The sequence below is a fragment of the Podarcis muralis genome, chromosome 7 (assembly GCF_964188315.1).
Source record: "Podarcis muralis chromosome 7, rPodMur119.hap1.1, whole genome shotgun sequence".
Lineage (NCBI taxonomy): Eukaryota > Metazoa > Chordata > Lepidosauria > Squamata > Lacertidae > Podarcis > Podarcis muralis.
Genome location: NC_135661.1, coordinates 84,213,032 through 84,240,072, shown reverse-complemented (window position 1 = coordinate 84,240,072; position 27,041 = coordinate 84,213,032). Strand labels below are relative to the sequence as shown.

General features: G+C 47.8%; 1 protein-coding gene across 1 annotated transcript in view; it reads right to left on the bottom strand.

Moving 5' to 3' along the window:
- Positions 1–10,181: 10,181 nt before the first annotated feature.
- PTGIR (prostaglandin I2 receptor) overlaps positions 10,182–27,041 on the bottom strand; it is a 46,713-nt gene continuing 29,853 nt past the window's right edge. Inside the window, exon 2 of the mRNA XM_028742142.2 lies at positions 10,182–11,228. Coding sequence (XP_028597975.2) covers positions 10,977–11,228 — 252 coding nt within the window. The 3' untranslated portion in view covers positions 10,182–10,976. The remainder of the gene's footprint in view (positions 11,229–27,041) is intronic.

Sequence of the window (27,041 nt, the reverse complement as noted above, 5' to 3'; positions counted from 1 at the left end):
TTTATATGTAGCTGTTTGTCCAGGCGGCAGCAAATTTAAGGCTTGCGGTCTTAGCCTGGTAGCAGCTGCATTCAGCGCTCTTTCAAAAGGAAGTCCTCCCTCTCCAAATGGCCGTTGTGCGGTTCGCTGTTTAATCTGAATGGTACAGCATGGAAACATCTGTGTTGACTCTGGTTGAGGGTGAATGCAGGAACTGAGTACTTCTCAGGTAGAGCTGCTGCAGAACTGGGTGCTAAGACACAGGCAGCCGTCGAAATGTGTGCTTCTGATTTTGCAGTGCAGACCTCCAGCCAAGAAGGGACGCGGGTGGCGCTGTGGGTTAAACCACACAGCCCAGGGCCTGCCGATCAGAAGGTCGGCAGTTCGAATCCCTGTGATGGGGTGAGCTCCCGTTGCTCGGTCCCTGCTCCTGCCAACCTAGCAGTTCGGAAGAAGCTCAGGCTTCTAAGTAGCCAGATCCGTCAATAACGTTTCTCCTTTTCCGCTTTTATGAATTCAGTGTGATTGATAGGTTGGGTGTGGGGTCTGCCTACCCACTCCTTCCTCCTATCTGCATGCAAGGACAGTTGAGGTCTATGGGGTGCTCAGCTGATGCATTGACATTCCGCCTTGGGATTGATGAGATGCAGGCGCCGCTGTTTATTCGAAGGCAGCCGGGTCAATGCCTTGTTTGGCATTTTTTCCATTGCACCAGGTGCTTTGCCTCAAGCATGCAGACGCGCGCGCGCACACACACACACACACCCACACCCGCCACTTGACTTTTTGGAGGAGATAGCATGCAGCAGCAGGCACTCATTCTTGCTCCCTGAGCCATACAAGTGCCATTTCTGCACACTCCTTAGAACTTCACCTAAAAGGTAAAGGTAAAGGGACCCCTGACCATTAGGTCCAGTTGTGGCCGACTCTGGGGTTGCGGCGCTCATCTCCCTTTATTGGCCGAGGGAGCCGGCGTGCAGCTTCCGGGTCATGTGGCCAGCATGACTAAGCCGCTTCTTGCGAACCAGAGCAGCACACAGAAACGCCGTTTACCTTCCCGCCGGAGCGGTACCTATTTATCTACTTGCACTTTGATGTGCTTTCGAACTGCTAGGTTGGCAGGAGCAGGGACCGAGCAACGGGAGCTCACCCCGTCGTGGGGATTCGAACCACAGACCTTCTGATCGGCAAGCCCTAGGCTCTGTGGTTTAACCCACAGCGCCACCCGCATCCCTAGAACTTTGGTTTGACTCTGAGTAAGGGCTCCCATGCACATTCTATGGTCCCGTTTGAGCAAGTGGCAATTCAGGTTTACCCCGCATTGCCATTTGCTCCAATCTCTCACTAAAGAATGAGTTTTCCCTTGGAAAGTTGCAGCTCGGTGAAGAAACTGCTTGAACCCATGCCTAGAAGGTGTGTTCAAGCGAAAAACCACCTATCCCTGTGCTTTCTAGGCACAAGCCGAAGTGTGAATGAGCCCTAAAACTTAACTGAATACCACCCTTTCTCTCTCTGTCCATCTGCTACCACTACTTGCAGTTTGCAAAGGGTAAAATTAAATTAGGGCGATGGCTGACGCATGCCCACCTAAGCCCAATTGTATACAGAGAGAGCCAGTGTGGTGTAGTGGTTAAGAGCGGTGGACTCGTAATCTGGGGAACCGGGTTCGCGTCTCCGCTCCTCCACATGCAGCTGCTGGGTGACCTTGGGCCAGTCACACTTTTCTGAAGTCTCTCAGCCCCACTCACCTCACAGAGTGTTTGTTGTGGGGGAGGAAGGGAAAGGAGATTGTGAGCCACTTTGAGACTCCTTAAAGGGAGTGAAAGGCGGGATATCAAATCCAAACTCTTCTTCTTCTTCTCCTCATGAACTTGTCTGAGCCTCATTTAAAGCCCTCCAAGTTGGCGGCCATCGCTGCCCCACGAGGGAGCAAGTCCTGTACTTCGTTGCAAATTCTTACGGTCTGGTTGTAAGGTCTGGTTGTAAGGGAAAGGAGAATGTTAGCCGTTTTGAGACTCCTTCGGATAGTGATAAAGCGGGATATCAAATCCAAACCCTTCTTCTCCTAAAGCCACCTCTTTTACACATACAAAATCCTTGGTCCATCTTTGGTGGAAGGATCCCAAGGCCTGGGAAATATCCTGGAGAAGCACCACCAGCCAGACGAGACCAAATGGGTATGATGGACCAATGACTCTGTAGGACATGGATGGGGGACCTTTCTCCCTTCCGATGGTGCTGGCTTTCATCTCCACCATCCCTAAAAAAAACATAACACAAGCTGGACCACATTCTCCCTGAAGAAAAGGCAGGGGAGCCTTTCCTAGGTGAGTGACTGCCCACCCCCAACCTTCTCAAGCCCCCACCAGTGACCAGGACATCCTTCTGGCCTGCTTTGACCAATTCCCATGTTACATATGCTTTGTTCATCATCCTAAACTCTTTGAAAAGGAAAGTCAGAAATAAGTCAGTCTCTCCGTTGCCGTTAAGATACATGTATATTTTAGTGTGCGCTAATAAAAGCACATGGTTTAAAACTGCACCATCACTCTCCTTCCACAAATGGTCTTCCGGTGGGTTTCTCTGCCAGCATAAAGAATGAAACAATGCAGCTTTGCAGAAGCCACATTCGAGCCTTGTTGTTGTTTAGTCGTTTAGTCGTGTCCGACTCTTCGTGACCCCATGGACCAGAGCACGCCAGGCACTCCTGTCTTCCACTGCCTCCCGCAGTTTGGTCAGGCTCATGTTTGTAGCTTCGAGAACACTATCCAACCATCTCATCCTCTGTCGTCCCCTTCTCCTTGTGCCCTCCATCTTTCCCAACATCAGGGTCTTTTCCAGGGAGTCTTCTCTTCTCATGAGGTGGCCAAAGTATTGGAGCCTCAACTTCAGGATCTGTCCTTCCAGTGAGCACTCAGGGCTGATTTCCTTAAGAATGGATGTGTTTGATCTTCTTGCAGTCCATGGGACTCTCAAGAGTCTCCTCCAGCACCATAATTCAAAAGCATCAATTCTTCGGCGAATGACAGCCTTAATGGCTGTCAATCTGACTTCAATAACGTGATGTAATAATTAAGAGGTCCGGGGGGGGGGTGGACCTAAAACCCTTTCCCACCTTAAACTGCTCCTACAGGAATGAAGTGTGCAAACTTCTGCAGTCATCTGGGCATTGTCTTTGCTTGCGAAAAATATCCATCTTTCGTTTGGGGTCTTGGACTTCTCTTTTTCCGCTGCTTTCTCTCTGACGGTGAAGAGATCGGGGGTTGAGCACAGTGGAGTTAACATAACAGGGAGTCAGGACATGTGGAGGTCCCGTGACCGGTGAAGACGCCTCTTGCTGTAGCCTTTGTGAAGCTCACTACCAGCAGGGATGCAGAAATTGGCTAAAAATGGGAGAGTTGTGATTCACTAGAACTAGGGCCCACCTGGCCCAGGGCACTGTCTCCAACAGTGGGCAGCTGAAAACTCCAAAGCTGAACATGGAAGACAAAAGCTCTCCCCTGTTATTTGTCCCAGTGTCTGGCGTACACACCATACATTTAAAGCACACCCCCTCCAAAAAGAATCCAGGGAACTGTATTTTCTTGTGGGTGCTGGTAATTGTAGTTCTGGGGGGGGGGAGTACAGTTCCCAGGTATCTGGGCCTTTTTTTGGGGGGGGTGCTTTATATATACAGGGCAGAATTCAACTAATAAGCCCCACCAGCAGAAAACCTGCATAAATGATTCCATCTCCTCGCCCTGTGCATTCCCTGAAATTGCCTTGGCTGGGGGTGTCGGGGGGAAAACAACTGGCCATTTTGCAGAAGCACCTCCCTAACTTTCCAGGGCTTTCTGGAACAACATTTTCTCCAGCAGCTAGAACCAAGGGCCACCTCCTGTGTGTTTTCCTGGGGGCGAAGCGCACGGAAAGTTTCTGATGCTGACATGTACCGTATTTTTCGCTCCATAAGACGCACCAGACCATAAGACGCACCTAGTTTTTGGAAGAGGAAAACGAGAGGAAAAAAATTCTGAATCCCAGAAGCCAGAACAGGAAGCGGGATCGCTGCGTAGCGATCCCGCTGGCTGTCCTGGCTTATGGGATAGCCGCACACAGCCTCTCCCGGGCAAGGGGAGGCTTTATCCCCTGCCTGGGAGAGGCTGCGCACGGCTAAGGCTCCCCCAAGAGCCACGCTCCCTTTAAAGAGCGTGCAGAGTGTGTGTGCGGCTCTTGGGGGCTTTTTCCCGAGGAGGGAGAAGGGCAGCAAGAGCCGCCCACACGCTCCGCGCGGCTCTTTAAAGGGAGCGCTGAGCAGAGCCTCCCGCCTGCATTCGCTCCATAAGACGCACACACATTTCCCCTTACTTTTTAGGAGGGGGAAAGTGCGTCTTAGAGAGCGAAAAATACGGTACTCTGGGGTAACTCTGGCTGCTCCCCACCCACTGGTGTCGTTTCCTCCAGCCTGTCAGGGATTGTTGCAAAGAAGCACAATTGCTCAAACCGTTGGCCCGAACCGCCCCCTAGGACAGCAGAAGGAGGAAATGGCTTTGCATCCTGCGAACTCATCTGCCCTGCGGATGGCAATGACCAGGCACTTGCGCAAAGCGGATCGTGTGCACAGAAAGAGGTGGAGGCTCAGGGAAGTGGTGGGAACTTCTTGAACGTGTTGCACCAGACAGAGGAGGTCGCCCCCTCCAGCATCCAGCTTCAATGGAAGTCTTCGGGTTCGAGGGTTAAGAGAGAGGGAGACGAACTTTTCTCTGCCCAGTCTCTCAAAGTCGAGCATAATTCGGTAAACTTCTATTGTGTCGCCCTCTCGCTTGCCTTTTCTCTAAACTAAAAAGTCCCTCCTGCTGCAGCCTTACAGAGGAGCTGCCCCATCCCCTTCATCATTTCAGTCTCTTTTCCAAACCTTTTCCAACTCTGCACTCTCTTTTCTGAGGTGCGCCAACCAGATACAGTGGTGCCTCGCAAGACGAAAATAATCCGTTCCGCGATTCTCTTCCTCTAGCGGTTTTTTTGTCTTGCGAAGCAACCCGATTAGCGGATTAGCGCTATTAGCGGTTTAGCGCCTTAGCGGCTATTAAAGGCTTAGTGGCTAAGCTGCTATAAGGCTATTAGCGGCTTAGCAGCTTAGAAAAAGGGGGGGGAGCGGAAAAAAAATCGCAAGACTAGCAAGACGTTTCGTCTTGCGAAGCAAGCCCATAGGGAAAATCGTCTTGCGAAGCAACTCAAAAACGGAAAACCCTTTCGTCTAGCGGGTTTTCCGTCTTGCGGGGCACCACTGTACAGTGGTACCTTGGGTTACATATGCTTCAGGTGACATACGCTTCAAGTTACAGGCTCCGCTAACCCAGAAGTAGTACCTCGGGTTAAGAACTGTGCTTCAGGATGAGAACAGAAATTGTGCTCCGGCAGTGTGGCGGCAGCAGGAGGCCCCATTAGCTAAAGTGGTGCTTCAGGTTAAGAACAGACCTCCAGAACGAATTAAGTACTTAAACCGAGGTTCCACTGTATCTCTTTCCTCGCATTTCCATCGCGGCAGCTCCCTTTGCCGGTCTGCTGGAGGTTGCTAAACCTATTGCATCTTGCTTCGGTGAGGTACAGCGACCTGGTATCTCCCAGCAGAGGAATTAAGAGGTTCACGCTTGGCAGCAAAGAGCTTTTCGAAGCGAGGCTTAATGGTGCGTGGCCCCCGCCGATTGAGCTAAAGATGCTGAATTTCCCCCCCAAAAGATGAGCTGGCAAATGCCTCAAATGCCTTCAAATCCCATGAATAGTTAAAGTGCGGCTTAAATTCACAACCTTGCAAAAATGGGCTTTTGCGATATCGCTGCTGAAACAGACATATAGTAAACGGAACGGGTGTACATGCCTGTGGAATTTTAAGGGAGCGGCTTATATTCTGGTATTGTCTTTTTCTCTCTCTCTCTCCCCCCCCCCCCCGGTGATTTTTAAAGGTGTGATTTATTTGCGGGTGCGGCTTATATTCGGGCCAATACGGTATTATTATTATTATTGAATTGTTGTTGTGTTGTTGTTTAGTCGTTTAGTCGTGTCCGACTCTTCGTGACCCCATGGACCAGAGCACGCCAGGCACTCCTGTCCTCCACTGCCTCCCGCAGTTTGGTCAAACTCATGCTTGTAGCTTCGAGAACACTGTCCAACCATCTCGTCCTCTGTCGCCCCCTTCTCCTTGTGCCCTCCATCTTTCCCAACATCAGGGTCTTTTCCAGGGAGTCTTCTCTTCTCATGAGGTGGCCAAAGTATTGGAGCCTCAGCTTTAGGATCTGTCCTTCCAGTGAGCACTCAGGGCTGATTTCCTTCAGAATGGATAGGTTTGATCTTCTTGCAGTCCATGGGACTCTCAAGAGTCTCCTCCAGCACCATGATTCAAAAGCATCCATTCTTCGGCGATCAGCCTTCTTTATGGTCCAGCTCTCACTTCCATACATCACTACTGGGAAAACCATGGCTTTTACTATGCGGACCTTTGTTGTTAAGGTGATGTCTCTGCTTTTTAAGATGTTGTCTAGGTTTGCCATCACCTTTCTCCCAAGGAGCAGGCGTCTTTTAATTTCGTGGCTGCTGTCACCATCTGCAGTGATCATGGAGTCCAAGAATTATTATTGAATAGTGCTTCCCTGTTCTCAGTGGAAAAATATTGGAGGGTAGGCTTCTGGCCTTACGTTCTTAGCTCTCTTGCTTTCAAACTTCTGAATGATTCCTACAAAAACTGACCTCCATGTTAGTGTGAGCAGCTGCTTTCCATGTGGAGTCTTCTAAGGGGTGTGTGCGGGGTGGTGGGCAAAAGTTCAGGGACCAACATCTCTCTCAAACAGCTACTTGAAACCAGTGGCTTACCAGGTTTTGCTGGGCTCCAGCACCCATCAGCTCCAGCCACTGTGACCAGCTGTCGGGAATAATGGGAATTGTAGTCTGGCAACTTCGGGGGGGGGGGCACACGTTCCCCACCCCTGTGCTAAAGCCATATTATCATAGTCTGCTAGAGTGTGCCTGAGTTGTACCGTTGTACCGCCTGTGTGTTGCCTAGCAACCAGTGCTAGGATGAGCGTTGTGCAGTCCAGCCATCACTGTCAGAAGTATCAGGGTTCTGCTAAGTTTGGGCCACAAAGCTGAATCCTCAGGTATCAGATTCCAGCTAAAGGATGCAAATGTAGAAATGCGTCACTTTGTGCACAGCTGAGAAGTCTGCTTTATTTCTCTCCACTGCTATATGTGTGGAAGGCTGTCATCACACTGTAGTTGGCGTGGCTGCTGACAGATGGCGCTGTCCTTGCAAACTGCAGCCTGGTGGCAACTGGGAAGAGGGGAAAGCAGCACGACAGGGCAAAATTCTGCAGTTCAGTTTTCCAACAGAGTTTTATGCATCTACAATGGGCAAAGTGTGTGTGTTAAAATGCGTGCGCTTGTGAAAACAGCATATCAAATGCATGATATCAGGGGAAAGACGAATGTCTGGGGAAATATGCTTTGCAAAAATGTGTATGTTAGAGGAGAAATTTGCACCAAAATGCTGGTGAGTTTTCACGAGGACCTAAAAATTACAATTGCAGACTTGACCCGGGCTAATGGCAGTCATCTCCAGAACACCCAGGGGCTAAGGCCCTATCTCAAGTGCCATCTCATTCAAAGGAAACTCAGAACCCAGTAGAGTGCCTGTGGAACTTCCCACCACTTGAGGAAACAGTGAGGAATTCCACATTTAGTCTGGGCACAGGAAATTCTGGGCTATTAAGCAACCTCCTCAAGTGTTGGTGCTGACCTTTAAAGCCCTAAACGGCCTCGGCCCAGTAGGAGCATCTCTACCCCCGTCGTTCAGCCCAGACACTGAGGTCCATCTCTGAACGCCTTCTGGTGGTTCCCTCACTGTGAGATGTGAGGTTACAGGGAACCAGGCAGAGGGCCTTCTCGGTAGTGGCACCTGCCCTGTGGAACGCCCTCCCACCAGATGTCAAGAAAATAAATACAGTGGTACCTCAGGTTAAGTACTTAATTCGTTCTGGAGGTCTGTTCTTAACCTGAAACTGTTCTTAACCTGAAGCACCACTTTAGCTAATGGGGCCTCCTGCTGCTGGAACACAATTTCTGTTCTCATCCTGAAGCAATGTTCTTAACCTGAAGCACTATTTCTGGGTTAGCGGAGTCTGTAACCTGAAGCGTATGTAACCTGAAGCGTATGTAACCTGAAGCGTATGTAACCCGAGGTACCACTGTAACTATCTGACTTTTAGAAGACATCTGAAGGCAGCCCTGTTTCGGGAACTTTTTAATGTTTGATGTTTTATCGTGTTTTTAATATTCTATTGGGAGCCGCCCAGAGTGGCTGGGAAAACCCAGCTAGATGGGCGGGGTATAAATAAAATTATTATTATTATTATTATTATTATTATTATTATTATTATTATACACACAGACACATACAAATTGCAAACTCGTGTAGAAATGTGGAGAACTGGACTTAAGACTGAGGAAAGCAAAAGAGACTGAAAGAAACGGAAATTGAGATTTACCTATAGACCCTCCTGCACCCCAGAAAATGAAATATATGGGAAAGTTCCCTTGGTGGCACTTTCAAATAGAGGGGATATGGGGTATTGCGGTGTGTCCATTTTCTCTCCTGCCCTATTTCCTCTCCCACTGGTGCCCCCAAATATTGGTGGCGGCAAAAGCGCCCTTCTAACTGACAGCTGTTCGGTTCAGCACATGTGCAGAGAGAGCTATGATGGGGGAATTCTAGTACTCCTGTCTTGGGACTTGGATTCCAAATATTTACACAGAAGGGATTATTGCTCAGTTGGATAGTGGAGTGGGGGGGGGGGGATGGAGAGATCTGGAAGAACATGCAGGAGATTAGCAAGTAAAGGAAATATTTACTCTGGGGCCTTAAGTCTTCCGGAGCTTCTGGAATGTGTGGTGCAACTTGGGGGAGGAAGGACAGGAGCTACAGGTGCTTGGATGGGCAGAACAAATTTGGTCTCCCAAATCAGTCTACTTCCAAACGCAGGCATTCGGAGAGTAACAATCTAAGTAGGGCTTGACAATGAGGCCCCCATCCTGTCATGCTCAGCTCTCCCGCTGGTCTTTAGCCTAAGGTTACCAGATTTTTTTCCAATGAATCTGATGGCACTTTTCAACTTCAATGGATTTTGTATGGGGACTGATTTGTAAATCTGGGGACTGTCCCCGGGAAACGGGAACATCTTGTAACCTTACTTTAGCCATATATTTTCAAGTTCGTCCCTATAATCATATGGACTAGCTACTTGATTCTCTTTTGAATGGAAGGCTGTAGGCTGGAGAGCAGAAAGTCAGCTGGAAAGAGGGATTGTAGCCTGTAAGCTCGCCCCACTTTGAGCCTCTGGGAAAAAGATTTTGGCTGCAATTCTAACCCTGCTTACCTGGGAGTAAGCACTATTGAATTCAGCAGGACTTATTTCTGAATCGACTTGTTTAGGATTGGAACGATAGCTGGCTTGTATTGGCTCAACAACATGGCAATAGAAAGTTGTGTACGCCTTGGAAACTTTCCCCCAAGATTCCCTGGAGATATTTTGGACTACAACTTCCATCAGACACAGCTGTGCTGCGCTGGCTCGGGCTGATGGGAGTTGTAGGACAGAGGTTGGATGGCCATCTGTCATGGATGCTTTAGTTGAGATTCCTGCATTGCGGGGGGGTTGGACTAGATGACCCGGTGACCCCTTCCAGCTCTATGATCCTAGGTTGGCAAAGGTTTCTTCCATGCTGTGTTTAAAGGTAAAGGGACCCCTGACCATTAGGTCCAGTCATGACTGACTCTGGGGTTGCGGTGCTCATCTCGCTTTACTGGCCGAGGGAGCCGGCGTACAGCTTCCAGGTCATGTGGCCAGCATGACTAAGCTGCTTCTGGCGAACCAGAGCAGCACACGGAAATGCCGTTTACTTTCCCGCCAGAGCGGTACCTATTTATCTACTTGCACTTTGACGTGCTTTCGAACTGCTAGGTTGGCAGGAGCAGGGACCGAGCAACGGGAGCTGACACCGTCGCGGGGATTCGAACCGCCAACCTTTTGATCGGCAAGTCCTAGGCTCTGTGGTTTAACCCACAGCACCACCCGCGTCCCCTATGCTGTGTTTATGTGAGAGTTAAGCTGCAGACTCGCCAGGCCCTGTTTGAGCTCTGTCTGTGTGCATTTTAAAGTACAGCCACGCAGGCGTGCCGGATAGAAACTCGCAGCTTTTTATTTCTACACCTTCAAAGATTCACAGTAAAGCTTCACAATCGAACCCTGTGCGCTAATCGACGCCGGAAGCGTGAAACTGGACAAACTTAATATCCGTTATCCGTTTTGGTACGTTAGCAAACAAGGCAGAGCTGGGACTGGCACAGGTTGCTCAACATGCAGACAAACCCAATGCTATACAGTCACATTTATCTTCTCTCTCTCTCTCTCTCTCTCTCTCTCTCTCTCTCTCTCTCTCCATCCTCTTCCTCTGTTTTGCCCTCTTGGTGGTTGAATTACAGACGCCCTTTTAATCTGATCTCCCGTCCTCTTTAACCAATGAGGAAACGCAAAGCAGAGCATCCCTATGGAAAGGGTCATCGCTCCCCTGATATAGAGCACCCGCTTTGCATGTTCAAGGTCCCAGGTTCACTCCGCAGCAGAATCTCCCGGTAGGGCTGGAATTGTCTCTTTCCTGAAACCTTGGAGGGCAGCTGCCAATCAGTGTAGAGACATTCCTGAGCTAGACGGACCAATTGGCCACTTCCCATGTCCTCCTGGAAATTTCCCTCTGGGGGATGCCATTGTAGGGGGAAAGAATCTCTCCCCTCCAAAGACCTGTTCCTTCACCACCACCCGCACCTGCTCCAACCTAACCCCACCAGTTCCTGGATCCTTGCTGAGATGTTCTGCAGGTGGGACCTCATTTCAGCTCCTCCTCTGAGTCGTCACCCCGTCCCTCTGAGCCCACTGCCAGGAAGCACCCCGTCCGTAGGGTGGCTTTGGCTCTCAGCAGGCGGAATAGTCTTGGAAAGGGATGCCGTCCTGCGTCCCCAGCGTGGCAGACGTTTTCTGCGTCCTGGACCACCAGGGCCACCAGAACTGGGAGTAGAAAAAGTTCCGGATGCTGCGGAAGACGGTTTTGCGGAAAATGATGAAGAGCCACGGGTCCACGATGGGGTTGAAGGCGCTGAATCGGAAGGCTTTCATGTCCTCATTCTCGATGTGGTCAGGACTGATGCCCCCAATGTAAGCCCGGATCTGTGGCGGAAGAGAAGAGAAAGAGTCAGGAGAGGGGGGAAACAGCACAAGATGTAGGTCATAATATTATGATGGAAGATTGGGAAAAATTATGGAAAACTGATTTAAAATTTACAGATTGTTCCCTATTGAAGGAGAATTGCATGAAGATAATGTACAGATGGTACACAACACCAGTGCAGTTAGGGAAAATGTATAAAACTAGTTCAAATAGATGTTGGAAGCGTAAGGAAAAGGAGGGGACATCTTATCATATGTGGTGGGATTGTAAAGTAATTAAAAAATTTTGGGAAATGATATACAACGAATTGAAGAAAATGTTCCATTTGACATTTGTTAAAAAACCTGAAGCATTTTTGTTAGGGATTGTAGGGAAAGATCTGCCAAAAAAGCTGAAAAACATCTTCATGTATGCAACAACGGCCACGAGAGTTCTGGTAGCACAAGGATGGAAGACTGAAGAAACCCCAACTAAAGAATCATGGCAAGAAAAATTGATGGACTATGCAGAACTGGCAAAACTGACATATAAGCTACAGGACAAGGATAACTGTGACTTTAAAGATGAATGGGAACCCTTTACAAAGTATCTGAAGACGCAACAAAGTGAACTGGACTCCTTGGCTGGGTTTGAATAAACATTCACAAACTTTTTATTGATAATAATCAGCTAAATAGTTTGAGGATCTATACAACTTTGTTGCATGCAGAAAACAGCAAAGACTGGAACTGAGGGAAGTCAGGGGGTGGGTGGGTTTTGTGTGGGAGAGTGGAGAGAGGGAGGGAGGAAAAATGGGGGGGGGGGAATAAGGATGATATGTTTCTGGATAAGCCTGGCTGCTTTGGGCAAGTTCCCTGCCCGCTCTCCCACCTTCTTTGCAAACAGCTTAGCTGGATCACAGCCAACTAATGCACACAGAGAGTCTTGGGTTCAATTTCTGACACCTCCAGTTGCACCTCAGGAGGTGAGTGAAGACCCCGGGAAGCCAAGACAAGCAAGCTATACCTGAAGGAGCGTCTCCACCCCCATTGTTCAGCCTGGACACTGAGCTCCAGCTCCAAGGGACTTCTGGCAGCTCCCTCACTGCGAGAAGTGAGGCTGCAGGGAACCAGGCAGAGGGCCTTCTCGGTGGTGGTGCCCGCCCTGTGGAACACCCTCCCACCAGATGTCAAGGAAATAAAGAACTATCTGACTTTCAGCAGACATCTGAAGGCAACCCTGTTTTGGGAAGTTTTTAAGTTTTGATGTTTTATTGTGTTTTTAATATTCTGTTGGGTGCTGCCCAGAGTGGCTGGGGAAACCCAGCCAGATGGACAGAGTATAAATAATAAATTAATACTACTATTATTAGCAGGGACGCGGGTGGCGCTGTGGGTTAAACCACAGAGCCTAGGACTTGCTGATCGCATGGTTGGCGGTTCGAATCCCCGCGGCGGGGTGCGCTCCCGTTGTTCGCTCCCAGCGCCTGCCAACCTAGCAGTTCGAAAGCACCCCCGGGTGCAAGTAGATAAATAGGGACCGCTTACTAGCGGGAAGGTAAACGGTGTTTCCGTGTGCGGCTCTGGCTCGCCAGAGCAGCGATGTCACGCTGGCCACGTGACCCGGAAGTGTCTGTGGACAGCGCTGGCTCCTGGCCTCTTGAGTGAGATGGGCGCACTGTGGGCAATAGTATATTGGGACCCCGCTAATTGATTTATTGGTCCTCAATTAGCTATTTATGGCAGCCCGGTCCGGCGCGCTTCCCTCAGCTGCGCCACTCAGCTCCGTCGTCCGGTAGCTCTCAGTCACACCTTAGCAGAGATAAACACAGCGGTGAAAAACTGTCATGTCCTTTGTCAAACACACACAGAGTCCAGGTTTGTCCATTTCAGTTCTTTATTCCAACATTCCCCAGGGATCTCCTGGGCTCACCTCAGCCATGAGGAAAAACTGCGACTTTCCCCCTCAAAGACCCAGGAGAAAGAGACAGAACTCCTCCCAAGCTCCTCCCAGCTTCTAAAAACTGACGTCAGAATGTTGAGGCATCATGGGAACTTCTTAACCAGTTAAGTTCCAAACCTGACACCCCCTCTTGCCGAAAATTCTGACAAGACCCTTTTGAGTTCAACACCTTTCCCTTTGCCTTGTGCCACTTCCCGGCATCTTCCCCAGGCACCCGTTGAACCCCTTCAACACTCCCAGAATCACACTGTGCGACACTTTTCCACGCACCTGTGACCTGATACCCTACTGACCCATTAGGGCCAGTAGTTGTGTCTTCTCCGTCAGACTTTTCCCCCTCTGACTTGACAACCCGTCCGTGAGCTTTCTCCATTACCGGAGATGAAGCCTCACACCTGGACACTCCTTTCACAACCCTTGGAGATGCCCAAACCTGCCCTGAACCCTGACCCTGGACTTGGTCCCCATCACCGGGTTTTGAACCCTGATTCTGGACCTGATCCCCATCACCGGAGTTCAGTAACAGCCTCCCTTCTCCCTTGAGAAGACTTTGCACCCGTCACCTGGTGACGTATTCCCTTTTCCTTGAAAAATTCCTCCAGAGCAGACCCAGTAAACTGTGACCCTCGGTCGCTCTTGAACCCTTGCACCTTGGTGGAAAACCTTAGTTCCACCTCCGCAACCCAATCCTTGATCAGTTGCGCCGCCTCCCCCTGTGATTTGAGAGAGAGACACCAGCCAACCTGGCTGTGGTCATCTGTCAGCGATGGCACATACCTGGCCCCACCCAGACTCTCACACCTCATGGGTCCTGACAGATCTGTGTGTGAACAAGCTCAAAGGGCTTCTTTGGCTACCCTCCCAAACCCGGGAAAACCAAGTACCTTTGCACCTTTGCATGCCCTGCACCCTAGGGACCTCCTCCCACATTTCTGGAGTTTGTACCCTTTTGTGCACCCGTGCAACTTTTGCACGTTCCCACCACCCTCCAGAGGTGTCTCCAGAACAAAGAAATTGTTCTCCCTTTTCATGTTGACCCGTTGTCGCCCCCCTCTGAAAATGGAACAGGTATCATTTTCAAAGCAACTTTTTTTGAACCCCTGCGTCGTTAGAGCAGATACAGATAACCGACAACAATTCAGTCCCGGCACAACGTAGACCTCTTGCTCCTCCTGTAAAGGAGAGAAAAACACGTTAGCCACACCACAGACTGATTTTTTGTGCTCCGTCTGCGAACATATCAGTCAATCCTGTTGAAACAGCCCTGCAGTTCCGCATTTTGCCTGCAGGCTTGCCTATCAGGTGCTGCCTGATAGCAGAATCCAAAACACCCAGCGTGTCACCGTGTCCTGGCTGGAGTTGTTCTTCACAGTTGCCATAGAAGCAACAAACGTCCCGCTGCCTCTGTCCTTGGCAGCGTCCGAAACCGCAACATCCTGCGTTGCTCTGAAGACTGGACTTATCTCAGAGTTCCCAGACAACTCTGCAGCACGTATCTCCCTCTGCAGCAGATGGCTGGCCTTGAAGCCTGTAGCTGTGTCCTGTTTCCCAGGCCTCGACTTTTGACGCAAACATCTCTTGGCAGCCTTTGGAAAAAGAGGCTTTTCTGTGCTTTTACTGCTCACCGCCCCCCCCACTGCTCCCAGGGCTCCCAGGAAGCCTTCCTGCACCCCCAGTGGTAGGTAAAGGGCTCCCAGCAGCTTGCCTCTCTCCAAGCTCCTCACGCAGATGTTGAACTCCAGTGGAAAATCACTGCCTTGGGCTCCTCCCAGCTGGCCTCCTTCTCCTTCTTCCGGAAAAGCACTCCTTGCCAGCTCCGCCCACTCTGAACCTCCACTCCATTCCAGCACGTACAGTGGAAAACTTTTTAAACGTGCCTTTGGAAAAGTCCGCCCCCCCCCACCTGCTCAGCAGCACTCCTTGAGGCTAAAGCATCAGGGACAGGGGCTCCAGCCATTTCTAGGCTTTTGTGTTCCTTCTCCAGGGCTCTGGCCTTTTGCTGAAGCTTCACAGCAAATGCAGCACATTCCCAGATAGCCCTTTCAGACTCTGCAAACCTGGCAGCAACAGCAACAGTGCCAATAGTCCCTTCGCCCCCCCCCTCTGGGGCCCACAGCCCTTCCCAGCTGTGCACCGGCTCTCACGAAGGTGGTCAGCGCCATCTTGCCTTCCTGTTCTGAAGCAGCCATCTCCCGGCCCTTGCTGTCCGCCTCCAGCCTCACAAACTCCCTGGAGCACTAGCCAAACGGCCTCTGGCTTCCTGGCACCCAGAACAGTAGACTTCAGGTCAGCAGCCAGGTTGCCCAACTTCTTAAAGTGAGCATGGAATGTCCTCCAAGACCTGGCAGCCTGCCATCTTCTTCCGTTCTCCCAAGGGGCCCCAAGCTGTACTTACAGTTCACAAGCTCCTCTGGCACCCGTGGAGAAGCGATTCCTTGCTGCCTTCAGGTCCGCAGCTCTCCTTGCCTCTTAACACCAGGCAAAACTCACTGAAAGCAGCCTCCGACCTCCGGCCAGCTGCCGTTTCTCAGATCGCCAACTTCAAACGCATTCCGGCACTTCCAGTGACAGTTTTACAAGCGGTGATTAGTACCCATAACCTGTGGGCAATAGTATATTGGGACCCCGCTAATTGATTTATTGGTCCTCAATTAGCTATTTATGGCAGCCCGGTCCGGCGCGCTTCCCTCAGCTGCGCCACTCAGCTCCGTCGTCCGGTAGCTCTCAGTCACACCTTAGCAGAGATAAACACAGCGGTGAAAAACTGTCACGTCCTTTGTCAAACACACACAGAGTCCAGGTTTGTCCATTTCAGTTCTTTATTCCGACATTCCCCAGGGATCTCCTGGGCTCACCTCAGCCATGAGGAAAAACTGCGACTTTCCCCCTCAAAGACCCAGGAGAAAGAGACAGAACTCCTCCCAAGCTCCTCCCAGCTTCTAAAAACTGACGTCAGAATGTTGAGGCATCATGGGAACTTCTTAACCAGTTAAGTTCCAAACCTGACAACCCTAGAGTCTGTCAAGACTGGCCCGTATGGGCAGGGGTACCTTTACCTTTACTATTATTAAGCTACTTGGAGAAAAACGATAAGTGGTTTTCATATTAAGTCTGTATTCGACTCACCCCAAATTGGCAAAAGACACGGTTTGGAAGTTTAAAAGGACCAGTACACCTGGCATTTCAGGAATTTCCTTCCTTGCCTCTTCCTCAAATCTGTACACATGTTTGCCATCAGTTGGTTCCTCTTTCATGACACCCCCTGCAGCGCATCAGGGAACCAACTCTATTTATATATCTGCAAGGCGGACTGGAGTCAAGAACCATCAGCAGGCTGTTTTTAAGGAGTTTTCTCAAATATTTGCAGAGGCAGATCTAAAAGGGAGAGCAAGCCACAGCTTTCCCCACAACACATTAGTCGACATGCTTCGAAGACCCAAGCAGATTTCGAAGAAGGGAGATGTTATGTACTGAAGTTCTCACCCTGGGCCAGCAGGGGGATACTGTAGATAGTTATGCAAATGAAGGATCGAAAAGTGACGTTCAGTTCAGTGATTGGATAGTTTCAGAAAATGGCAACAGTTACATTGTTCTGGAGCTCTATATAAGCAGGCTGACTGAGCTCCTCAGTTTAGTTCTGTTCCAGCTTACAAATAAAGAGCTGCTTGGAAGAATCGCTGTGTCGTCTGATATGTTCGCCCACAACTTAACAGGAGAGGCAAAAACAGATGGTTTAACAGCAAAGAACATATAAAAAAGACAAGTCGTCTGTACATTCTGGATCTAACCCAACCCTCGAGTGAGTTCAAATTCCTGGTGACTGCCTCCTGCACTTCAGGCATGCTTAGAAAATAGTGAAATTGCTGAGTGTGTAACCAATTTAGGCCCAGATCTTGTTAACCGGCCGAAAGCCCCTCTTCTGATAGAGGGGATTTTTTGCTCACGAAAGCCCATCGTGTGAACACAGCGCAAGGGTTGTTGTTTTCAATTAAAAAGCTGGCAACTCTCACGGTGACCAAACGCTGAGAGTTGTGAAATTGTTCTGAGAGGGAAGTGTGACTAAAACAAAGAAAGTCCCTCCGCGCTCAGCGAGCTGCGTGTAGCAATTTGCTTGAGAGGGAGATTTCCTCATGCCTCGAGAATCTTAGGGGGCCGGCTGTGATCCTTTTGCTGTGGCTTCCGCAAGAGCTCAGTGGAGATCCAGGCGGGTGGACCACCCCACTGATGGTTGCAGGCTGTTCCCCTTCTTCCACATCCCATTTCACGACAGAGAAGAGATGGGGTCTTTAGCCTAGTAAGAATACAGGCTTGCAAGCTTTCGTTGCTCAAACCACTGTGAATCAATTCTAGCTCTAACTGATTCACCACTGGGAGCATGTTTCTTTTTTCTTTTCTTTTCCTTTTCAAATAATCTTTATTAGTTTTTCAATTAGATACACCACATACAAATACTGTATTACATTTTACATTTACACTTGCTCTTCAGAGCTGACTTCCCTCCTCCCTTCTTCAGGTTTTTTATATCACATATAATTTTATCACATTATTTTCTTCCATTTTATATATTGTTATATAAATATATAGTTATATATTTTCTTCCATTTTATATATTGTTATATATTTGTTATATAAACAAATAAATCCTCATATTTATACAATTCTTGTTGTATGCCTGTATTCATTTACCACTACTGTTAGTTACAATAGTTTCCTTATACATTTTGTTTCTTATTATTTTCATTATCCTTCACTTTTCTTAATCTTTCCCGTTATGAGGTTTTGTTTCCAATTCTACTGGTTTCACTATTTCATCTTATCTTTCCTATATACAACATAATTTCCCCCCATTCTTTTTGAAATGTTTCCTCGCCCTGTTGTCGAATTTTCCCTGTTAGTTTGGCTATTTCTGCATATTCCATTACCTTCTGTCGCCATTCTTCTACTGTTGGCAATTGCTGCTGTTTCCAAACCTGGGCTAGCAGTAACCTCGCCGCTGTTGTTGCATATAAAAACAGTTTCTTATCATTCTTAACTATATCTTCTCCTACCATTCCTAACAAGAATGCCTCTGGCTTTTTCCAAAATGTATATCTAAAGATTTTCTTTAGCTCATTATATATATATATATATATATATATATATATATGTTTCAATATATGGGTTAAGAGTAAGAATCATAAAAAGGTAGATTTGAAAGGGACCCCAATGCTAAATGTCATGATGCCATGACATAATTTAAACTACATTACTGTATTTTAAAGGAACGTGGGTGGCGCTGTGGGTTAAACCACAGAGCCTAGGACTTGCTGATCAGAAGGTCGGCGGTTCAAATCCCCGTGACGGGGTGAGCTCCCGTTGCTCGGTCCCCGCTCCTGCCAACCTAGCAGTTCGAAAGCACGTCAATGTGCAAGTAGATAAATAGGTACCACTCCGGCGGGAAGGTAAACGGCGTTTCTGTGCGCTGCTCTGGTTCGCCAGAAGTGGCTTAGTCATGCTGGCCGCATGACCCGGAGGCTGTACGCCGGCTCCCTTGGCCAATAAAGCGAGATGAGCGCCGCAACCCCAGAGTCGGCCACAACTGGACCTAATGGTCAGGGGTCCCTTTACCTTTACCTTTACTGTATTTTAATATTTTGTTGGAAGCCGCCCAGAGTGGCTGGGGAAGCCCAGCCAGATGGGCGGGGTATAAATAAATTATTATTATTATTATTATTATTATTATTATTATTATTATCTAGTCCAACCCCCTGCAAGGCAGGAATCTCAGCTAAAGCATCCCTGACAGATGGCCGTCCAACTTCTGCTTAAAAACCTCCGAGGAAGGAGAGCTCACCACCTCCTGAGGGAGTCTGTTCCTTTCTCTTCCCCCTTCTATTCCTAGGTCATGCTTTGCAATTGCTTCCGCATTCCTGATATGTTAGTGCAACAGTTTGCCAACACAGATTTTAAAAAAAAAAACAAAAACAAGAAGTACTCTCAGCATGGGCAGATTTGAATTGTTTTAGCTCTTTAAAAAAATAATAATGTTACAGTGGTACTTCGGGTTACAGACGCTTCAGGTTACATACGCTTCAGGTTACAGACTCCGTTAACCCAGAAATAGTACTTCGGGTTAAGAACTTTGCTTCAGGATGAGAACAGAAATCGTGCTCCGGGGGCGCGGCAGCAGCAGGAGGCCCCATTAGCTAAAGTGGTGCTTCAGGTTAAGAACAGTTTCAGGTTAAGAACGGACCTCCGGAACGAATTAAGTACTTAACCCGAGGTACCATTGTATATAGGGACGCAGGTGGTGCTGTGGGTAAAACCTCAGCGCCTAGGACTTGCCGATTGCGTGGTCGGCGGTTCGAATCCCCGTGGCGGGGTGCGCTCCCGTCGTTCAGTCCCAGCGCCTGCCAACCTAGCAGTTCGAAAACACCCCCGGGTGCAAGTAGATAAATAGGGGCCGCTTACCAGCGGGAAGGTAAACGGCGTTTCCGTGTGCAGCTCTGGCTCGCCAGAGTAGCTTCGTCACGCTGGCCACGTGACCCGGAAGTGTCTTCGGACAGCGCTGGCTCCCGGCCTCGTGAGATGGGCGCACAACCCTAGAGTCTGGCAAGACTGGCCCGTACCGGCAGGGGTACCTTTACCTTTACCTTACCATTGTATATGTAATGTATTGTAAGACTATTAATAAAGCTTGTTACATTGCAAAAAAAGAGAAAAAAGCGCTAGTTGCCAATGACCCTTTTACAATACCTGAACGACCGATTTACAATATTAAGTCTGTCCACAGTGGGGGGGTGGGGGTGGAGGGTGTTTTTGATTTTTTGCCAGTGGATGAGGAGAGCAGATCCCTCTTTGTGCTTCAGTTCACCCCCCAACCTTCCTGCATGTAATATAATAAGTTAAATCCAGACCCCAGAGAGGTAGCTTAATGATTCTTGCACCCTGGGATGTTATCACGCAGGAAACCCCTGGCTCCTTCCGCTGCCACAACCGTAATCATACCAGAAATAATCCCGCCGTGCTTTTATGGCGAGGGGGGTTAATGAGATTGCTAGGTAATTGCAGACCTCGTCATAATTGGAATCTCACAAATTAAGGCTGATGACTCCAAGCCTTGGAGCGAAGCGAGGCCTCAGTGTCACCTCTGAGGCAGATGCTCCAGGAAATGCAAGATTGTATACTTAGTCAAATGACACTCGGATCCATTCAACAGTGTTTGAATTGGGATACGGATTTGTCAGGAGGGAAACATAAAATAGACAGCAAGATTTGCAGCCAGGACCAGAGATTTGGCCAATTTCCTTTCTAAACAAAGCGTCTTATACATGCCCTTATACATGCCATTTTATACTTTCAACTCATATCAATCAAAACATGTTCATTTCCCTTTCCCATTTATTTTCAAATTGTAAGGGCTGCCCTCAGTAGGACTGGGGTTTATTGTTCCCCTTAAGGTATGTCTACACTACCAATTTAAACCAGTTTCTGACCCATTTAAACTATACAATTCTTCATACTCAGCTGAGGAACTTTTGAAACTGAAGTCCTGTGAAGGGGTTACAGATCTCAAAGAGCCCTCACAAAATTACGATTTTGGTCAGGGAGGGGGAGCAGCGACAGTGACGAAGCTCGTTTACATTGGTTTCAAGCTAATTTAAATTTATCGGAAGATACACTCCCTTATCTACTGTGGATAAGATAAAAACCCATGCATTTCAAGTGGCAATTGGTCTGATCTAAGGCCCACGTTTCTGAAAGCACCGTGAACAAAGGTGACTGGATCTGTTCCAGCTGCGGCTGCATCTTCACAGTCATGATGCGAGCTAGTCAGCGGAACTGGGATTTTAAATTATAAATTATTGGATGGATATACAGCCTTCCTGCCAAGTCTCCCGCCCCTCCCAGTTTTAATTCTTCCCAATTCTCTGCTAGAAGATGTCAGATTTCATGTGGAACTCTGCGTGTGAGAGAGAGACTGCAGAAATCAAACAGCCCTCCTTATATCTTCTTTCTTCTTTGGCGATCCCTCGTAGCCGAGTAAGATTGTCTTCCATAGAAAACAGAGGAAGATGAAAAGGATTTGCTGAAACAATTAATAGAAGTGGAATACAAAAAGGGAGGTGTGAGGAGGTCGTGGAAATTAGTGAAAGAAAGATAAGATATTGAAATTGGACTGTGTTTTAAATGGTTTTTGTTTTGTTTTGTTAGTTGTATGTTAGTGTTTTGCAGTTGTTGTTGTTTTGTATTGTATTATTGTATGTTTTTTCTTTTTTCTTTTTTTGTAGTGTGGTGTTCAATTTGTTGGAAAACTAATAAATATTATTTAAAAAAAAAAGATTGTCTTCCATAAACACGGTTTTACAATGAGTCTGTAAGTAACTGTGAAGGCCATTTTTTCTTAGTGGCACAGTTTCTATCTCTTTGCCAGCTCTGAAAGGCCTACCTTTTGTTGTCACTCATCCGTTCAATCTCACTGTCATTCTCATCAAACCAGTCCTGGTGTTTCTTGGTTTGGTATCCAATAGTTTGTTCACAGGCTGCAATAATGGATGTTTTTAGCTTGGTCCAGTGTTCCTTAATGTTTCCAGGGAATTCTGAAAGCAGATGGTCCTTAAGAGTCGTTTGGAAGCAATCTCGCTTAATGGGATCTTGAAGGGCTTGAGTGTTCATTTTGCGCCTTGGTTTCCTTCCTTGATTGGGACACGGGTGGCGCTGTGGGTTAAACCACAGAGCCTAGGGCTTGCCGATCAGAAGGCTGGCGGTTCGAATCCCCGGGACGGGGTGAGCTCCTGTTGCTCAGTCCCTGCTCCTGCCAACCTAGCAGTTCGAAAGCACGTCAGAGTGCAAATAGATAAATAGGTACTGCTCCGGCGGGAAGGTAAACGGCGTTTCCGTGCGCTGCTCTGGTTCGTCAGAAGCGGTTTAGTCATGCTGGCCACACGACCTGGAAGCTGTATCCCGGCTCCCTCGGCCAGTAAAGCAAGATGAGCGCTGCAACCCCAGAGTCGGTCACGACTGGACCTAATGGTCAGGGGTCCCTTTACCTTTCCTTCCTTGAAGCCTGCGTTGAGGTATAATCTTGATCGCCATTGTGGAGCGTATTAGTATTGATATTGCAGCGCTCCAAGAGACTCGAAGAGCAGGTGAGGGACAACTGAAGGACGAAAAAGCAGGCTACACATTCTTCTGGAAAGGTCTATCTGAACAAGAACATCCTTTCTTTTTCATTCAAGGTGAGACGTAGGTAGGACCTTTGGCAACTTAAGGTGACAGAATATGCGCAGCTCGCAGACTTAACGCACAGAATAAGAGAACAAGAAGAACACAGGCTTTGCTATCAAAAACGATCCTGTCAGAAGTCCCTACCGGCATTAATGAGCGATTCTCAACCCTTCGAATAAAGCTCACCTCCTTATATATTCATTGCGCGACAAAAGAACATGGAACCCACAAGCTGCCCACATTGTAAGCCAAGTGTAACCACATACTTGGAACAGGCTCTGCTTTGCATAACCTACTCAGATCTCGCGTTGAATTTAAGCCAGCCCTCATCACTCTCCTTCCTTCTGCTATGCCAGTGAAGGCAGCCGTGATCTCATAGCCAACGCAGGCAGCATTTTCAAATGGGGGGGAGGTCAAATGAAACTCTGTGTTGGGGGCCCTGGGTGGGGAGGGGGACTGGCTGGGCCAGGATGGAGAAGAGAAGGGGCCAACAGGTTACCCTGAGAAGGGATCCGGTGGACTGGGTCAGTCTTCACCTAAGTCAGGAAAGCCAAAAAGAAGAGAATCCCAAGGAATATAATTTTTATTAAATTTTCTGTTATACAATTTAAAGTACTCGTTTTTACATCCTTAAGATATCAATGACTTCCCTTCTTCTCCTTCCATGCTCCATTTTGCATATCATAAATCCCTGCATATTTTATAAAAAAAACTATACCATTCAGTATTCCACTATTAAAAGTAAACGGAGCCCTAACCATTAGGTCCAGTTGTGGCCGACTCTGGGGTTGCGGCGCTCATCTCGCTTTACTGGCTGAGGGAGCTGGTGTACAGCTTCTGGGTCATGTGGCCAGCATGACTAAGCCGCTTCTGGCAAACCAGAGCAGCGCATGGAAATGCCGTTTACCTTCCCGCCGGAGTGGTACTGATTTATCTACTTTCACTTTGGCATGCTTTCGAACTGCTAGGTTGGCAGGAGCAGGGACTGAGCAACAGGAGCTCACCCCGTCGCAGGGATTCGAACCGCCAACCTTCCAATCAGCAAGTCCTAGGCTCTGTGGTTTAACCCACAGTGCCACCCACGTCCCATTCCACTATTACATCCATCAAAACTTATTTACACAGTTGAATTTATCTTCATGCTGCCAGCGTTTTCAGCTGTACACAGTTATTTCCCATTAGTCAACAAACGTTTTCCAACCTTCTCCAAGCGTGTGTTCTTCTTGTTCTCGTATTCTGTATGTTAAGACTGCAAGCTGCGCGTATTCTGTCAACTTAAGTTGCCAAAGGTCCTACCTACGTCTCACCTTGCATGAAAAAGAAAGGATGTTCTTGTTCAGATAGACCTTTCCAGAAGAATGTGTAGCCTCTTTTTTCTTCCTTCTGGTTGGCCACTGTGAGAACAGGACTCTGGACTCAATGGACTACTGGCCTGATCCTGCTAGGCTCTCCTTATAATTTATGGCCTTACGTTCTTTTGAGTACTGTACCAAAGTTTCTCAGGATACATGAGGCCTGAGTGCCTTTTCCTCCTCACCATTGAGCATCCCCACCTGAGCAGCTCCATCCCTTATAGATGTGAACCTGGGCAAAATTGTTTCTCGGTTTCAAAGAGAGTACAGTGGTACCTCGGGTTACATACGCTTCAGATTACAGAAGCTTCAGGTTACAGACTCCGCTAACCCAGAAATATTGTTGTTGTTTAGTCGTGTCCGACTCTTTGTGACCCCCTGGACCAGAGCACGCCAGGCACTCCTGTCTTCCACTGCCTCCCAGTTTGGTCAAACTCATGTTCGTAGCTTCGAGAACACTGTCCAACCATCTCGTCCTCTGTCGTCCCCTTCTCCTTGTGCCCTCCATCTTTCCCAACATCAGGGTCTTTTCCAGGGAGTCTTCTCTTCTCATGAGGTGGCCAAACATTTGGAGCCTGACCTTCAGGATCTGTCCTTCCAGTGAGCACTCAGGGCTGATTTCCTTCAGAATGGAGAGGATTGATCTTCTTGCAGTCCATGGGACTCTCAAGAGTCTCCTCCAGTACCATAATTCAAAAGCATCCATTCTTCGGTGATCAGCCTTCTTTATGGTCTAGCTTTCACTTCCATACCTCACTACTGGGAAAACCATAGCTTTAACTAAACAGACCTTTGTTGGCAAGGTGATGTCTCTACTTTTTAAGATGCTGTCTAGGTTTGTCATTACTTTTCTCCCAAGCCAGAAATATTACCTCAGGTTAAGAACTTTGCTTCAGGATAAGAACAGAAATTGGGGGGCGGCAGTGCAGCGGCAGCAGAAGGCCCCATTAGCTAAAGTGGTGCTTCAGGTTAAGAACAGTTTCAGGTTAAGAACAGACCTCCGGAACGAATTAAGTACTTAACCCAAGGTACCACTGTACAGCATTTGGGTAAACTCCAGTCTCCAGGGTTTGGGGTAGAGGGGGGTGTTGTTTATTTTGACAGCAGGGGAAAGGGAGCGTTGTCGAAAACAAGAGTTTGTAGGGAAAGCTTCTACTGTGTTGTGATCTTTGCCCCACTTGGGGTTATTTTAAGGAAGGCAATGAATCACAGAAGGGCAGGCTAGTACGCAAGGGATGGGGAAAGAGGGAAAGCGTTGCAAAAGGGGGATGTGAAGATCAGACAACGTTCGCATTTCAGCCACTCTGAGATCAGCAGTGAAGATGACAGAGAGCTTCAGCTGGAACCTGCTACCTAAGAACAGACGAAGAGCCACGAAAGAAGAATGGCAGACAAAATTAATGGACTACACGGAGTTAGACAAAACAACAGGAAGGATTCGAAACCTGCGGGACCAGAGATTTACAGAAGATTGGGAGAAATATACGAACTATTTGAAGAGCAACTGCAATCAACAAATGACGTTAGTAGGACTGCAAGAAGTTTTGTAAGGAGAAATATTGCAAAATAGAGAAAGAAGAGAGACTTTAGTTATGAAATTTAAAGGTAATAGTGAAAGTAAGAAATGTATCTTAAGTGAATAGGTTGGGAAATATTCAGCCGTGATTGACGGAAGCCCAAAAAAATTGTATAAGATGTAAAAAATATGTTTAATTATTTGAAAACGATATGCTAAAAACTAATAAAAAATCTATAAAAAAAAGAACAGATGAAGAGCCAGATGGATCAGGCCAATGACCCATCTAATCCCGATGCCTGGGAGGATCCCACTAGCAGGATCGGAGCGCAAAACCCTCTCCCCTCCGGTGGTTTCCAGCAACTGGAACTGAGAAGCATTGCTGCCTCTGACTGTGGAGCAGAGCCATTGTAGCTGGTAGCCATCAATAGTCCTCTCTTCCTCCATGAATTTGTCTCTTTCTCTTGAGGATTGGATTAAATTATGGAATTATGATTGCACAAAACTGGAAGACTGGAGAAATTCAGTGGTACCTCGGGCTAAGTACTTAATTCGTTCTGGAGGTCCGTACTTAACCTGAAACTGTTCTTAACCTGAAGCACCACTTTAAGCTAATGGGGCCTCCTGCCGCCAGAGCACGATTTCTGTTCTCATCCTGAAGCAAAGTTCTTAACTATTTCTGGGTTAGTGGAGTCTGCATATGTAACCTGAAGCGTATGTAACCCGAGGTACCACTGCACCAACTAAAGAACAATGGCAAGAGAAGCTGATGAACTATGCAGAACTGGCAAAAATGACAGACTAAGAGAAAAAGACAACAGTGACTTTGAAAAAGAAAGGGAACCATTTATATTATACTTGAAGAAACAAAGGAAGTTGATAGACTTGATGGCAGGATTTAAATAAACATTCACATTATTAGCATTAGAAAATGTGTGGAAGATAGAGAAATAGGATGGTGTGTTTTATTTTTAGGTTTTAAGGTTTTATGTTTTAAGGTTTGATGTTGTTGTATAAATATGTTACTAGCATTATTTTCTTTTAGGAGGTAGCAAAGTGGGTGAAAGGAGAAACAAACCAGAAACGGAAGTTGGGGGAAGTCCAGAAGGGGAGGGAGGAAGGAATGTATAGTAAATGTTATGGATATGAGATGTATGTAATGAATGAAAAAGGAAAAAGAAGAAAAAGAATTTGTTGCTTTTAAGCCATCTAGGTTGGTGGCCATCTTTGTCTCCTGTGGCAGGGAGTTCCATAGATTATGCACTACATGAAGAAGCACTTTCTCTTTTCTGAATCTTTCAACATTCAGCTTCACTGCAGGTCCATGAGTTCCAGAGAGAAGGGAACGAGTTTCTCTCTATCCACCCTCTCTGTGCCATGCCAAATTTTTTGAAATCCTCCGCCACTTGCACTTGCAAAGTGTTTAACTTCTAAGGAAAAAAAGGAAGGTGCGGGGGCCAAGCCTATGCCCCCAACACGTCGCCCCATCTTTAATTTATTTACTTTCACCACTTTCAGCCTGCTCTTCGTTGTAGCAAATGAACAACATCACAGCATGTCATACCATAGAATCATAGAGTTGGAATAGACCACAAGGGCCATCGAGTCCAACCCCCTGCCAAGCAGGAAACACCATCAGAGCACTCCTGACATATGGCTGTCAAGCCTCTGCTTAAAGACCTCCAAAGAAGGAGACTCCACCACACTCCTTGGCAGCAAATTCCACTGTCAAACAGCTCTTACTGTCAGGAAGTTCTTCCTAATGTTTAGGTGGAATCTTCTTTCTTGTAGTTTGG